This window comes from Planococcus citri, chromosome 1 (genome assembly GCF_950023065.1).
Source record: "Planococcus citri chromosome 1, ihPlaCitr1.1, whole genome shotgun sequence".
Classification (NCBI taxonomy): domain Eukaryota; kingdom Metazoa; phylum Arthropoda; class Insecta; order Hemiptera; family Pseudococcidae; genus Planococcus; species Planococcus citri.
This window is the reverse complement of record NC_088677.1, coordinates 5,012,479-5,026,245: the sequence shown is the minus strand read 5'-3', so window position 1 is coordinate 5,026,245 and position 13,767 is coordinate 5,012,479. Positions and strand designations below refer to the sequence as shown.

The 13,767-nt window shown below is 36.1% G+C and overlaps 3 protein-coding genes across 5 annotated transcripts in view; 1 reads left to right on the top strand and 2 right to left on the bottom strand.

Annotated features, from left to right (window-relative positions):
- LOC135845651 (uncharacterized) overlaps nt 1-1,247 on the bottom strand; it is a 216,707-nt gene extending 215,460 nt beyond the window's left edge. For 2 of the 3 annotated variants that reach the window (XM_065364372.1, XM_065364390.1), the window contains exon 1: nt 735-1,247. The gene's annotated coding sequence lies outside the window, so the exon portion shown is untranslated. Of the gene's footprint in view, nt 1-244; nt 666-734 lie in introns of those variants that run through there. The other variant, XM_065364381.1, reaches the window with a different exon arrangement.
- Nucleotides 1,248-1,381: 134 nt separating this feature from the next.
- Nucleotides 1,382-7,199, bottom strand: Spx (Spliceosomal protein on the X). Its single transcript, XM_065364344.1, has 7 exons — nt 7,031-7,199; nt 6,831-6,914; nt 6,608-6,753; nt 6,411-6,539; nt 5,745-6,342; nt 5,587-5,664; nt 1,382-1,683 (listed from the first exon to the last, which is right to left on the bottom strand). Exons 1-7 carry the CDS (start codon nt 7,062-7,064, stop codon nt 1,571-1,573), a joined length of 1,182 nt encoding a protein of 393 aa, XP_065220416.1. The 5' UTR covers nt 7,065-7,199; the 3' UTR covers nt 1,382-1,570.
- A 199-nt stretch (nt 7,200-7,398) lies between these two features.
- Nucleotides 7,399-13,394, top strand: LOC135845660 (uncharacterized). The gene is made up of 4 exons (XM_065364419.1): nt 7,399-7,690; nt 7,765-7,903; nt 7,979-8,049; nt 8,137-13,394. Exons 1-4 carry the CDS (start codon nt 7,543-7,545, stop codon nt 8,268-8,270), a joined length of 492 nt encoding a protein of 163 aa, XP_065220491.1. The 5' UTR covers nt 7,399-7,542; the 3' UTR covers nt 8,271-13,394.
- Nucleotides 13,395-13,767: the final 373 nt, after the last annotated feature.

Here is a 13,767-nt window from a genome sequence, read left to right as displayed (position 1 = left end):
AATGATTTAGATACAGCAATTTCCTGTCAACTGTCACGACTCGAGACTCGATGAAGTATAGATAATAACAAAGCTAGGTATTGCAGAAGTGTCAAACAATCAATTTGTATCTTAAATTGGCGAATATTTGTAAAAAATATTCGTTCGGTATTCGAACATACGTTCATCGGTTTGAAAACGATCGTTGATTGGATTATAGGTTACTTCTTCAATAAATCTAATAATAATCTAGTATTCTACTTACTACAAACAGGAGTAAGTATTTCATTTTCAGCACCATTGAATTCATCTCGATCACTAACTAATTCACAAACCGAATATTGATTTCTTTATCTTATCTACCCCAAGTATAGGAAGGTAATTGTGAGATACAGTTTGCTTTACTAAACACAAATCACTATAGAAATCCACCAATGATGATTCACCGCACAAGAATTCGATTACGTAATACAAAGATCATGTTGCTGATTTCATTGTCATCGAACTGATAAGAATCAAGTGAACAAAACCGAACGATTTCTTCGGTAGAAATATCCACAAACGACTCGTACTACGATATACAAAAGCATTCAACGATCAAGAAGATAAGTTAGCAAAGATCGGCTAATAATTCCCTCGCTTTTTAACTCGTAGGTAATCAACTTGTGAAAAAATACCTACTACAATACAACACTAAACTATACGGTAAAACCTCTACGAAGAAAAGTACAACTCGAAATATATAGTAAACTTACCAATACGATGACGGGGATTTTAGCGATGCTACTTCATGTGTACGAGAATATATCCAGAGTTACAATAAATTACAGCGAGAGCTATTCGATGAGCGAAATAAAAAATGCCTAATCCTGAAGTAACGAAGAAGCTGAAGCGATGAATAGAATACGACACCTTTTATCTAAACGGCTCTACGCGTTATGAATGCGTTCCGAATCAAATAATTTAAACCGTATGTTGAATCTCTCTCGGTGGTGCACATGGTTACGAGGATGGTGGTGTATGCACAATCAGCAGCTTTTGAGCTTGCGCATTTCTTCCCAAGAATACGAGTAGTATATATTCGAAACGCGGACGCGGACGACGAATGTACGACGACGTTTGAAAGCGAAAAAATGTATAGACATTTGTTCCAAGTTACCGAGCGGATCAGCTTTTCAAAGGCGTTAATTTTCCAACCGAGAAATTATATAAATTAGCGGTTAATTAATTTATTGCCGTTTCGTGTAGGTGAATGTGTAGCCGATGATTGAGAGAATGAAAACGTTGACGACTGACGTGATTACGACGAGTACCTACAAACTACACAGTAAACGGAGAATTAATTCATCGTTATAGCCGAAGCTTTCACAGTTACATTATCAAATTCAATAACACGAGTGTAAAATAAAATTATAAACGTATTTACTCAAAACACATTTCATCATTCGTCAACCGATGACTCGTTATAAAAAACAAACACTTTGTGAAAAGATTCATTACAACGAATAAATAGAAAAAAAAAAAAACACCAAAACTTATGTATTATTAATTATAAATAAAATAACTTAGATCGAAAATACGACATTCTGACTTAATTCTGCGGAGCGGTTCCGGCAGGAGCAGCTTGAGGATACGGTGGTGGAACGTATTGCCCAGCCGAAGGAGGAGGTGGTGGAGGAGGAGGTCCCCAATTGGGTGGAAATGCTGTAACATAGAATATTATTAGTACATTAGACGATATAGTCCGGCTTCCGGCATATGACAATAGGAGTAATTGCACCCCCCCTTGCCCAAAAGAAGTAGGCCTTACGCCATTTTGATTGACAGGTCAGCCAAAATCGCAGATTTTGCGTTTTAACATAGGACTTGCACGACATTTTTCAAACTTTACAAAGGTAGATCGAAAGATCATGCAAAAATTAATCACCTGTCAAAATTTCAAGTGTCAAAGTGGGTTTTTTGATTTTTGGTGAATTTTTGAAAATCCAATTTAGGCCAAAAATGAGGGAAAAATCAAAATTTTACCAAATTGACCAAGAAAGCTAAAATTTGGAATATACTCTATTTTCGACATGCCAAATCAATTGGAAATGGTTTCAACCCGTTTTGAGCAGTTCTGGAGCCTCCAGCAGATTTTTGAAACTCGAAGTTCCCACAAAATTCCATCAAATTGGAGTTGTAAAGCTAAAATTTATTCTAAAAACTAATTTCAATACGCTACGAAGTACTGCAGGTGAATTTCAAGTCGTTTTGGATCCTCCAGCGACTTTTTGAAAATTCCTGAAGCCTCTAGCAGATTTTTGAAACTTTAAATTTTCACAAAATTTAATCAAATGGAGATGGAAAGCTGAAATTTACTCTACACTCCAATTTTAACACCCTCTGAAAACGACTTCTGGTGGATTTCAAGTCATTTTAGAGCCTCCAGCGACTTTTTTGAAAATTACTGGAGCCTCCAGTAGATTTTTGAAACTTAAAATTTCGTCAAACTAAGATGGAGAGTCGAAATTCATTCTGAAAACTAATTTCAATACGCTACGAAGTTGACTGCTGGTGAATTTCAAGTCGTTTTGGAGCCCCCGGCAACTTTTTGAAAGGTTGTATGACGTTTTTTTGGAAAATTGCAATTTCCTAAAAGTACTCGTAGCTGGAAGCTTCAAAACCATTTGAAACCACCATGAGTAGTCTGCGAAGTAAATTTCAGCTTGCCAACTTCATTTGATAAATTAATGTTGGTGAAATTTCAAGTTTCAAAAATCTACCGGAGGCTCCAGTAATTTTCAAAAAAGTCGCTGGAGGCACTAAAATGACTTGAACCCACCTGACGTCGTCTTCAGAGGGTGTTAAAATTGAAGTGTAGAGTAAATTTCAGCTTTCCATCTCCATTTGATGAAATTTTGTGAAAATTTAAAATTTTAAAAATCTGCTAGAGGCTTCAGGAATTTTCAAAAAGTCGCTGAAGGATCTAAAACGACTTGAAATTCACCTGCAGTACTTCGTAGCGTATTGAAATTAGTTTTTAGAATAAATTTTTGCTTTATAACTCCAATTTGATGGAATTTTGAGGGAACTTCAAGTTTCAAAAATCTGCTGGAGTCTCCAGAACTGCTCGAAACCGGTTGAAATCGTTTCCAATCGATTGGGCATATCGAAAATAGAGTACATCCCAAATTTCAGCTTTCTAGGTCAATTTGGTAAAAATTTGATTTTTCCCTCATTTTTGGCTTAAATTCGATTTTCACCAAAAATCGAAAAACGTACTTAAGCACTTAAAATTTTGACAGGTGATAAATTTTTGCATGATCTTTCGATGTACCTTCGTAAGGTTTGTAAAATCTACTTCAGGTGGGTTCAAGTGATTATAGGGCCTCCAGCGACTTTTTTTGAAAATTACTGGAGCCTCCAGCAGATTTTTGAAAATTTAAATTTTCACAAAATTTCCTCAAATGGAGATGGAAAGCTGAAATTTACTCTACACTCCAATTTTAACACCCTCTGAAGACGACTTCAGGTGGGTTCAAGTCATTTTAGGGCCTCCAGTGACTTTTTTGAAAATTACTGGAGCCTCCAGTAGATTTTTGAAACTTGAAATTTCACCAACATTAATTTATCAAATGGAGTTGGGAAGCTGAAATTTACTTCGCAGACTACATGGTGGTTTCCAATGGTTTTGAAGCTTCCAGCTACTTTTAGGAAATTTCAATTTTCCAAAAAAACGTCATACAACCTTTCAAAAAGTTGCTGAAGGCGCCAAAACGACTTGCAATTCACCAGCAGTCAACTTCGTAGCGTATTGAAATTAGTTTGCAGAATGAATTTCGACTCTCTCATCTTAGTTTAATGAAATTTTGGGTCAGAAATCTACTGGAGGCTCCAGTAATTTTCAAAAAAATCGTTGGAGGCTCTAAAATGACTTGAAATCCACCAGAAGTAGTGTTCAGAGGGTGTTAAAATTGGAGTGTAGAGTAAATTTTAGAGCTTTGGAATTCGTCTACTGGAGGCACCAGTAATTTACAAAAGGTCGCTGGAGGCTCCACATTGACTTGAACCCACCAGCAGTCGACTTGCAAGCGTGTTGAAATTGGAGTGCAAAGTGAGTTTTGGATTTCTAGCTCTATTTGGTAAAATTTTTCGGAAATTTCAATTTTCAAAAATCTACTGGAGTCTCCAGTAATTTTCAAAAAGTCGCTGGAGGCTCCAAAACGACTCGAAATCTACCTGCAGTCGACTTCGTGGCGTATTGAAATTAATTTACAGAATGAATTTCGACTTTCCAGCTCAATTTAATGAAGTTTTTTGGAAATTTCGATTTTCAAAAATCTACTGGAGGCTCCAAAAATTTTCAAAAAGTCGCCGAACGCTTCCAAATGACCTTAGCTCACCAGCAGTCAACTTCATGGAGTGTTTAAGTTGGAGTGTAGCGTGAATTTCGGATTTTTAACTTCATTTGATGAGATTTTGTGGAAATTTCAAATTTCAAAAATCTGCTGCAGGCTCAAGAAGTGCTCAAGGCGGGTTGAAACTGTTTCTAATCGACTTGGCAGGCCTAAAATAGTGTATAAATCAAATTTCAACTTTTTAGGTCAATTTGGTGAAATTTTGATTTTTTCCCTCATTTTTGGTTTAAATTTGATTTTTTTAAAATTCACCAAAAATCGAATAATGCTCTTAAGAATTTGAAATTTGGAATATGCCCTATTTTCAACCTGCCAAATTGACTGGAAACGGTTTCAAACCGTTTTCTGCAGTTCTGGAGCCTCCAGCAGATTTTTTCACCTCAAGTCGACTGCTGGTAAGTTTAAGTCATTTTGGAGCCTCCAACAACCTTTTGAAAATTCTTGGAGCCTCCAGTACATTTTTGAAACTTGAAAATGCAACTGGAAAGCCACATTTGGTGAAATTTTATGGAAATTTCGACCGTTGAAAAATCTGCTGAAGGCTTTAGGAATTTTCAAAAAGTCGCTGGAGGATCCAAAACGACTTGAAATTCACCTGCAGTATTTCGTAGCGTATTGAAATTAATTTTTAAAATAAATTTCAGCTTTACAACTCCAATTTGATGGAATTTTGTGGGAACTTCGAGTTTCAAAAATCTGCTGGAGGCTCCAGAACTTCTCAAAACGGGTTGAAACCGTTTCCAATTGATTTGGCATGTCGAAAATAAGGTATATCCTAAATTTCAGCTTTCTTGGTCAATTTGGTAAAATTTTGATTTTTCCCCTCATTTTTGGCCTAAATTGGATTTTCAAAAATTCACCAAAAATCGAAAAACCCACTTTGGCACTTGAAATTTTGACAGGTGATAAATTTTTGCATGATCTTTCGATCTACCTTTGTAAAGTTTGAAAAATGTCGTGCAAGTCCTATGTTAAAACGCAAAATCTGCGATTTCGGCTGGCCTGTCAATCGAAATGGTCGCCATTTTGTAAGTAAGGCCAACTTTTTTTTTGGCAAGTTTTCTTTAAAATGTTCCTTAGGATGTCCCCTTCAAAAAAAAGTTGTCCCATTGGATCGACGGGAGAGGTGGTGCAATTACTCCTATTGTCATATGCCGGACTAATAATACAGTCAGATAATGGTTAGATTTCTCCAAAACACAAACTTCACCTTGTCCCTGAGCAGCGTACGGAGCAGCAAACTGAGGCGGTGGAGGTGGCGGTCTCCAATTCGGTGGAAACTGATTAGCTGTAGAGAAAAAAATCACCCACAAAAGTTGAAAATTATACCTATTAAAACGTCGCTATACGAATAAACAATTGGTTTACCTTGGTTCGTCGCATAAGGTGCACCAAATTGAGGCGGAGGAGGAGGCGGAGGCGGATGATGACCCGGTGGAGCGGGCATTTGATGCATATACTGGCCAGTTTGTTGCCAAGGTGCTGGTGGCATCATTCTAGGCGGCGGTGGTCCACCTGGACCCATAGGCATAGCACCCGGTGGACCCATCGGTGGTTTCATCATTGAAGGAGGCGGAGGAGGCATACTTAACGGCGGAGGCATACCGGGAGGAGGTACAGGAGGAGGTGGTGGATTCATAGCCGACGGCGGAGGAGGCATACCCATCATACCCATCGGTGGAGGACCACCGACGCTTGGAAGAGGCGCTGTCGGAGGAGCATCGGCGAACAACTGATGAGGTCGGTCGGCTTGAGATAGCGGATTTTGAGCGGCTAACAAACGTTCGGCGGCTGATCCGTGACGTTCACCTTTGACATCTTTTTTATAAGCGTAGGATACGGAGACTGGACGATTACACAGATGTTGGCCGTTCATCGCGTCTATCGCAGCATCGGATGCTTCGAAACTAGCGTAGTTTATGAATGCGAATCCTTTCGAGTTACCGGTTTCCGGATCTCTCATGATCTGTAATCGACGAGTGAAGTTAAACGGTTGCAGTACGAGTTATAGAGTGATGAGCGTTTGTAACGAACCTTGGGAGTTTGTAATATCACACCGAAAGCTGAAAACGTGTCGTATAATAATTTCTCATCCACTTCCGGATCTAAATTACCGATAAAAACGTTGGCACCGACGTCTAAATTCTTCTGATGCGCTGATGCCTGCAAAATCAAACGTTTGGTAAGTTAGAATACAGTTTTCAACGACTCGTTGAAATCGTAATTCTTACTTTATTGACTCGAATTGGTTTCCCGTATAACTTAATCATGTTCATAATTTTAATAGCATAATCGGCGTCGTCTTCTCCGAGAAATTCAACGAATCCGTAGCCTTGATGCGACTGAGTGACTCGATCTTTAGGCATATGCACGTTAACTGTAACACGTAGTTTCGTAATTAGTGACTGAAATTTCATCGAAATGTGTAACCGAAGTTGCTCAAACGATACTCACCGACTGGTCCGGCTTGTACGAATAATTCCCACAGTAGGGTATCCGAAACTTTGTCATCAAGACCACCGACATATATCGTAGCATCTGGAAGTTTAAAACGATGGTAATATTAACGCATGTAGAAAAATTACGCAATAAAAGAAGCATTTCGAGTGGAAAAAAACTCCATTTCGAAACGAGATAAAAACACCGGTCGTTACCTTGATTTCGCTCTGCAATAGGTCCAGCTGCCATGATAGATAAATTCTGTTATTTTCGTATAGGAGAAGCTGATATTTTCATTTTACATTCAAAAATTTCAAAAACGATAATTGGAATACCGAATTTCTTTTCTAATTTTTCAAAAAAATCTTCCAAATTCTGATTTTTTCAAAAATTTTGTTCCAAAGTTTTTTTTTTGGCTTCTCAATGCGGAATATTTCAACAGCATTCCAATACTACACTAGCGCTCCTACATGACAAATAGACAACTAAACTCATCAAATGAATTGGGCCACACCTGATTGGCTGCCGCCTTTTCGCTTTTTGCTTTCGTTAGCCAATCGTTGGCCGTTTCAGGTATCACCGTTGACCGTTGGCGTCATCGTCTCATTTTTAGCATCATGGCGTGGCGTTTTATATATTTTGACAATGAAAATTTCGTTTGAAAAATTTCGCAATTTGAATTGTAATTTAGATTTTCTGTACCGAATAATCGTGAGTTTTGTACGATATGGAAAAGTTTAAAAGGGTACTCGAAGAGGAGGCAAACGACAGCTCTCAAGAGTTGGATAATACAAGTTTTTCCACTCTACTAAACGACATTGGAATTCGTGCCAACTACTTGACATCTTTCAAGAACATCAGAACCGATTGCAAAAGTAAGTCTAGAAAAACGTTAAATAAGTATAATGTAACTTGAGAAATTCACCGTGTTTTTTTTTCTCTTTAATAGACCTTCATCAAGAGTACAATGTCTTACAGCAAAAATACGACGAACTAAAATCGCAAGAGACTAACTTACTATTCCAACGTAATGACTTACTATCGCTACTGGAAGAGAAAAAATCGCTCTGTGAAATAGAAATAGCCAAGTAAGTGAACAGTTTCATGAAATATAACGAAATACGAATGTTTTAACGATACTGATTCATTTTATTGTTCCGCAGGAAACGTTTAAATGCTCTGAAAAGATTAACGAAGTTGAAATGGCTCAAGTCTTCGAATCGTATCGAAGGATGTATCCTTTATGTTACAAATTTACGTATTGATTTAAATTACATATCATTTTGTATTCGATATTTCTCCTTAATCAGATGGTATTTAGTCGTTTTCAACGAAAATAACGGATATTTGGAACATTTCAGTTACGAAAATACAGATCCTTCGATCATGACCAAAGTAAGACGTGGAATGCATCAGGCATTGGATTACAATTTTCACAATCATTGTGTGTTTTGAATTTGTATTTATGTTTATACTCGCTGCACTCGATTGCGTTTTTTTTATTCGTACCAGTGAGCTTTTACTTTTGTTCTTGTATTGAAATTATGTTATGCATGTATTTTTGTTTCATCTCTCAAAGTTCCACCGATGTCCCCGTACTCGATTCGTATTTTACATGTTGATAATTTAAATTACTTGACGTCAAAGTAAATGAATTCATTAGATAGTTTCGGAGTCTGGTTGTGATGGTTTCGTTGAACGGCGTATCATGAATTCTAAAGTTGTTTGAAACAGATAAAGAATTGAATTGATTGATAACTTAGATACGTCGTTTTACTAAACAACTGATGAATCGTTTGGTTAGATTTTTCGAACTCGTTGACATTCCATTTCGAAAGAGCATAAAGACAAGTAGTGATAGTAGGATACTATCTCCATTTGGCTATATGCTCTTTCTAAATGGAATGTAAACGAGTTCAAAGGATCTGAACTATTAATTACAGATCCGAATAAATCAAATTTGGCTATTTTACCGTTACTGATTATTTAACGAGTTCGAAGGATCCAAACCACTAATCATAGATCCGACTTACGCTTCATTTATCAAAATTCTATTACTGTCCACGTACTCGAGTCGTATTTTTCATGTTGATAATTTAAATTATGTGATATCGAAGTAAATGAATTGATGTATTACATCTTTTCGGAATCTGGTTGGCTTTCAGTGGTTTTGTTGAACTACATCATGAATTCTCAAGCTGTTTCAGAAACAGCTAAAGAATTGATCTGAAATTATTTTGATGCTTCGTATTACTAAGCAACTGATGAATCATTTAGTTGGATCCTTGAAACTCGTTTGTATTCCATTTACAGAGAGCACAAAGACAAGTTGTGATAGTAGGATACTATCTCCATTTGGCTATGTGCTCTCTCTAAATGGAATACAAACGAGTTCCAAGGATCTGAACTATTAATTACGCATCCGAATCCGAATAAATCAACTTTGGCTTTTTTCCAGTTACTGATTATTCAACGAGTTCGAAGGATCCAAATCACTAATCATAGACCCCCGACTTCTGTTACATTTATCAAAATTCTATTACTGTCGCCGTACTCGAGTCGTATTTTTCATGTAGATAATTTAAATTATGTGTTATCGAAGTGGATGAATTGATGTATTACATCCTTTCAAAATCTGTTTGACTTTCATTGGTTTTGTTGAATGAAGTATCACGAATTCTCAAGCTGTTTCAAAAACAGCTAAAGAATTCAATTGAAATAATTTTGATGAATCGTTTAGTCGGATCCTTGAAACTCGTTGACATTCCATTTAGAAAACGCACAAAGACAAGTAGTGATAGTAGGATACTATCTCCACTTGGCTATGTGCTCTTTCTAAATGGAATGTAAACGAGTTTGAAGGATATGAACTATTAATTACACATCCGAATAAATTAACTTTGGCTATTTCCCGTTACTGATTATTTACTTAACTAGTTCGAAGGATCCAAACCACTAATCATGGATCTGACTTTTGTTTCATTTCATCTGACAAAGTTCTACTAACGTCCCCATACTCAAGTCTTATATTTTTATTTTTTCATTTTGATAATTTAAATTATGTGATATCAAAGTAAATGAATTTATGTATTACATCTTTTCGGAATCTGGTTGGCTTTCAGTGGTTTTGTTGAACGACATAACCAACAAACCAACCTAGTGTCAAAAACGTAAATTTTACAGGAAGGGCATTTGAAGTTTTGAGTCTATGTATCAGGTGATCAAAAATTTGTAGTTCCGTGAAACTTGCACCACTTTTGGCCCCCTTGAGTGTCAACATAACCCGATAATTTTTTTTTTCAAAATCATCGCATTCAAGGTTGCCAAGTCCAATTATCAAAATTTTCCAAAATCAATTTTTTCAATTTTTTTGAAATTTTTACCAAAAATGTTGCAAAAACTACCCGAGTATGAATTTTTAATGAAGAATAAGTTATTATTATTAAATTAATCACGTTTTTTAACAAATTTGTTCAAGCTGAAAAGAGTTGATTTTTCCAGCTCAAGCCTTACTCAAATTCCAAAATATGGCACAAATCCTCCAAATGTGGGCCGATTGTTGCAAAAATTTGCATTTAGACTCCCCAGAACATACTTTTCAAGAAAATCAAAAAAAAAAATTTTTCAACTTTTACTGTAGTTGCTCTATTTTTTGACCTCAGATTTAGGGTCAAGAGAATCGTTCGCGAACGTTTCAACCCCCACAGTCGGATTCAGCACCCTAAGTACTACTAATATCCACCATAAAAAAGATATAAATTTTTTGGACACTAAGTTGGTTTTCTCGTGACAGATCACATATTATGAATTCTCAAGCTGTTTCAGAAACAGCCAAAGAATTGAACTGAAATAATTTTGATGAATTGTTTAGTCAGATCCGTCGAACTCGTTGACATCCCATTTAGATAGAGCACAAAGACAAGTAGTGATAGTAGGATACTATCTCTATTTGGCTATGTGCTCTATCTAAATGGAATGTGAACGAGTTCGATGGATCTGAACTATTAATTACAGATCCGAATAAATTAACATTGGTTTTTTTCCAGTTAGTGATTATTCAACGAGTTCGAAGGATCCAAACCACTAATTATAGATCCTGACTTCTGTTTCATTTATCAAAATTCTATTACTGTCCCCATACTCGAGTCGTATTTGTCATATAGATAATTTATTTAAATTATGTGATATCGAAGTAAATGAATTGATGCATTACATCTTTTCAGAATCTGGTTGACTTTCAGTGGTTTTGTTGAAGGATATATCACGAATTCTCAAGCTGTTTCAGAAACAGCTAAAGAGTTGAACTGAAATAAGTTTGATGAATCGTTTAGTCAGATCCTTCGAACTCGTTGATATTCCATTTGGAAAGAGCACAAAGACAAGTAGTGATAGTAGGATACTATCTCCACTTGGCTATGTGCTCTTCCTAAATGGAATATAAACGAGTTTGAAGGATCTGAACTATTAATTACAGATCCGAATAAATCAACTTTGGCTATTTTCCCTTACTGATTATTTACATAACGAGTTCGAAGGATCCAAACTAAACCACTAATTGTAGATCCGACTTCTGTTTCATTTATCGAAATTATATCAAAGTCCCCATACTCGAGTCGTATATTTTTTCATATTGATAATTTTAAATTATGTGATATCGAAGTAAATGAATTTATGTATCACATCCTTTCGGAATCTGGTTGACTTTCAGTGGTTTTGTTGAACAACGTTATTATGAATTCTCAAGCTGTTTCAGAAACAGCTAAAGAATTGTACTGAAATAATTTTGATGCCTCGTTTGACTAAACAACTGATGAATCTTTAGTTAGATCCGTCGAACCCGTTGACATTCCATTTGGATAGAGCACAAAGACAAGTAGTGACAGTAGGATACTATCTCCATTTGGCTATGTGCTCTATCAAAATGGAATGTGAACGAGTTCGAAGGATCTGAACTATCAACTTTGGCTATTTTCAAAGAGTTTTAAGGATCCAAACCGCTAATAATAGATCCGACTTCTGTTTCATCTGACAAAGTTCTACTAAAATCTCCATACTCAATTCGTATTTTTCATGTTGATAATTTAAATTATGTGTCATGTCGAAGTAAACAAATTTATTACATATTTTTGGAATCTGGTTGACTTTCAATTGGTTCTTTGAAGGACGTATCTTGAATTCTCAAGCTGTTACAAGCAACAAAAGAATTGAACTAATCAATTATTACTTGGATGTGTCGTTTGACTAACAACTTATGAATGGCTTTGATCCTTCAAACTTCTTCACATTCCTTCACATTCCAACCATACAGCGCACATAGTCATGTAGTGATAGTAAGATACTATCTCCACTTGGCTATGTGCTCTGTCTGGTTGGAATGTAAACGAATTTGAAGGATGCCAAACCATTAATTACAGATCTGAATAAATCAACTTTGGCTATTTTCCCATTACTGATCATTTAACGAGTTTGAAGGATTCAAACCACTAATTATTACAGGCCCAAATAAATCAATCTTGGCTAACTGAACAACTCCAACTCGTTCATGTTCCACTTACACAGAGCATATAGTCAAGTAGTGATAGTAAAATACTATCTCCATTTGGCTATGTGCTCTGTCTAAGTGGAATATAAATGAGTTTGAAGAAGCCAAACCATTAAATTATTAATTAAAGATCCGAATAAATCAACTTTGGCCTCTCCCATTAGGATCCCAACCACTTCTCTCTGATCCGAATAAATCAACATTGCCTGAACAACTCCAACTCGTTCATGTTCCACTTTGAAAGGGCATATAGTCAAGTAGTGATAGTAAGATACTATCTCCATTTGGCTATGTGCTCTTTCCAAGTGGAACATGAACGAGTTTGTAGAAGTCAAACCATCAAGTACAGATCCGATTAAATAAACATTGGGATTCAAACCACTAATCACAGGTGTCCATTTAACCTTGGCTAACTGAACAACTCTGACTCGTTTACTTTCCACTTGGATAGTGCACATAGTCAAGTAGTGATAGTAAGATACTATCTCCATTTGGCTATCCCTGCGGGGCTATCCAAGTGGAATGTGAACTACTTTGAAGTAGCCAAACCATTATTTACAGATCCAATTAAATAAACTTTGGGATTCAACCCACTAGTTGCAGGTCCAAAGAAATCAACCTTGGCCAACTGAACAACTCTAACTCGTTTTTATCCCACTTGGATAATGCACATGGACAAGTAGTGATAGTAAGATGCTATCACTATTTGTTCATGTGCTCTACCCAAGTGGAATGTAAACTTGTTAGAAAGAGCCTAACTATTAATTACAGATCCTTTGAACTTGTTAATTAATTTGAACACAACTTTTCCATATTTATGTGCTTTGCTATTCAACACTTCCCATTTGAATGAGTGAATGCAGCTTATGAGAGATTTTAATTTTTATCCCAGTAAAATACGGTTCATTAATTAATTTTATTATTCATATTGTACACAATACGTGTAGAGATACTAAAAATATTTACATTATAAATACATGTTCATAATGTTAAATTGGTTTGTGGCTATTTTCTCGAATAAAAGTAAAAACTCATAACCATTGTCTCTCCTTTATTGTGATAGGTACGTCACCGGGATGCACCATTATTATATGCGACTACATAAATATTCTATGCAGTGGGGTGCACTTTTGCCATTGCAGCTCCTCCATTGGATGCTTTTTTTGAAAGATACAGTTGCGGAAATCGAGACAAGTTCTGCAATAGAGAAACCATTATTAACTCTTGTTTGATTAAAATACAATTATCAACACTTGCAGCATGGAGGCCTGAGGAATGAAAGATTCAAACAAACACAAACATTTAAAGCAGAGATCACACAGCACACTACCCAAAAATTGTAGATAGTGAAAAGAGCTTGAAACAAAAGTTGCAGGGTGTGAAAAATTACACAATTCTGTTCAACCAAAT

What these genes read in the sequence shown, in the direction of transcription:
- Spx (XM_065364344.1), bottom strand. Translation starts at nt 7,064, where the DNA reads ATGGCAGCTGGACCTATTGCAGAGCGAAATCAAG. An exon ending in TGATATTACAAACTCCCAAG is followed by an intron (nt 6,343 to 6,410) that starts GTTCGTTACAAA and finishes CGTCGATTACAG; the next exon opens with ATCATGAGAGATCCGGAAAC. An exon ending in GTACGCTGCTCAGGGACAAG is followed by an intron (nt 1,684 to 5,586) that starts GTGAAGTTTGTG and finishes TCTATGTTACAG; the next exon opens with CATTTCCACCCAATTGGGGA.
- LOC135845660 (XM_065364419.1), top strand. Translation starts at nt 7,543, where the DNA reads ATGGAAAAGTTTAAAAGGGTACTCGAAGAGGAGGCAAACGACAGCTCT. An exon ending in CATCAGAACCGATTGCAAAA is followed by an intron (nt 7,691 to 7,764) that starts GTAAGTCTAGAA and finishes TCTCTTTAATAG; the next exon opens with ACCTTCATCAAGAGTACAAT. An exon ending in TTCGAATCGTATCGAAGGAT is followed by an intron (nt 8,050 to 8,136) that starts GTATCCTTTATG and finishes GATGGTATTTAG; the next exon opens with TCGTTTTCAACGAAAATAAC.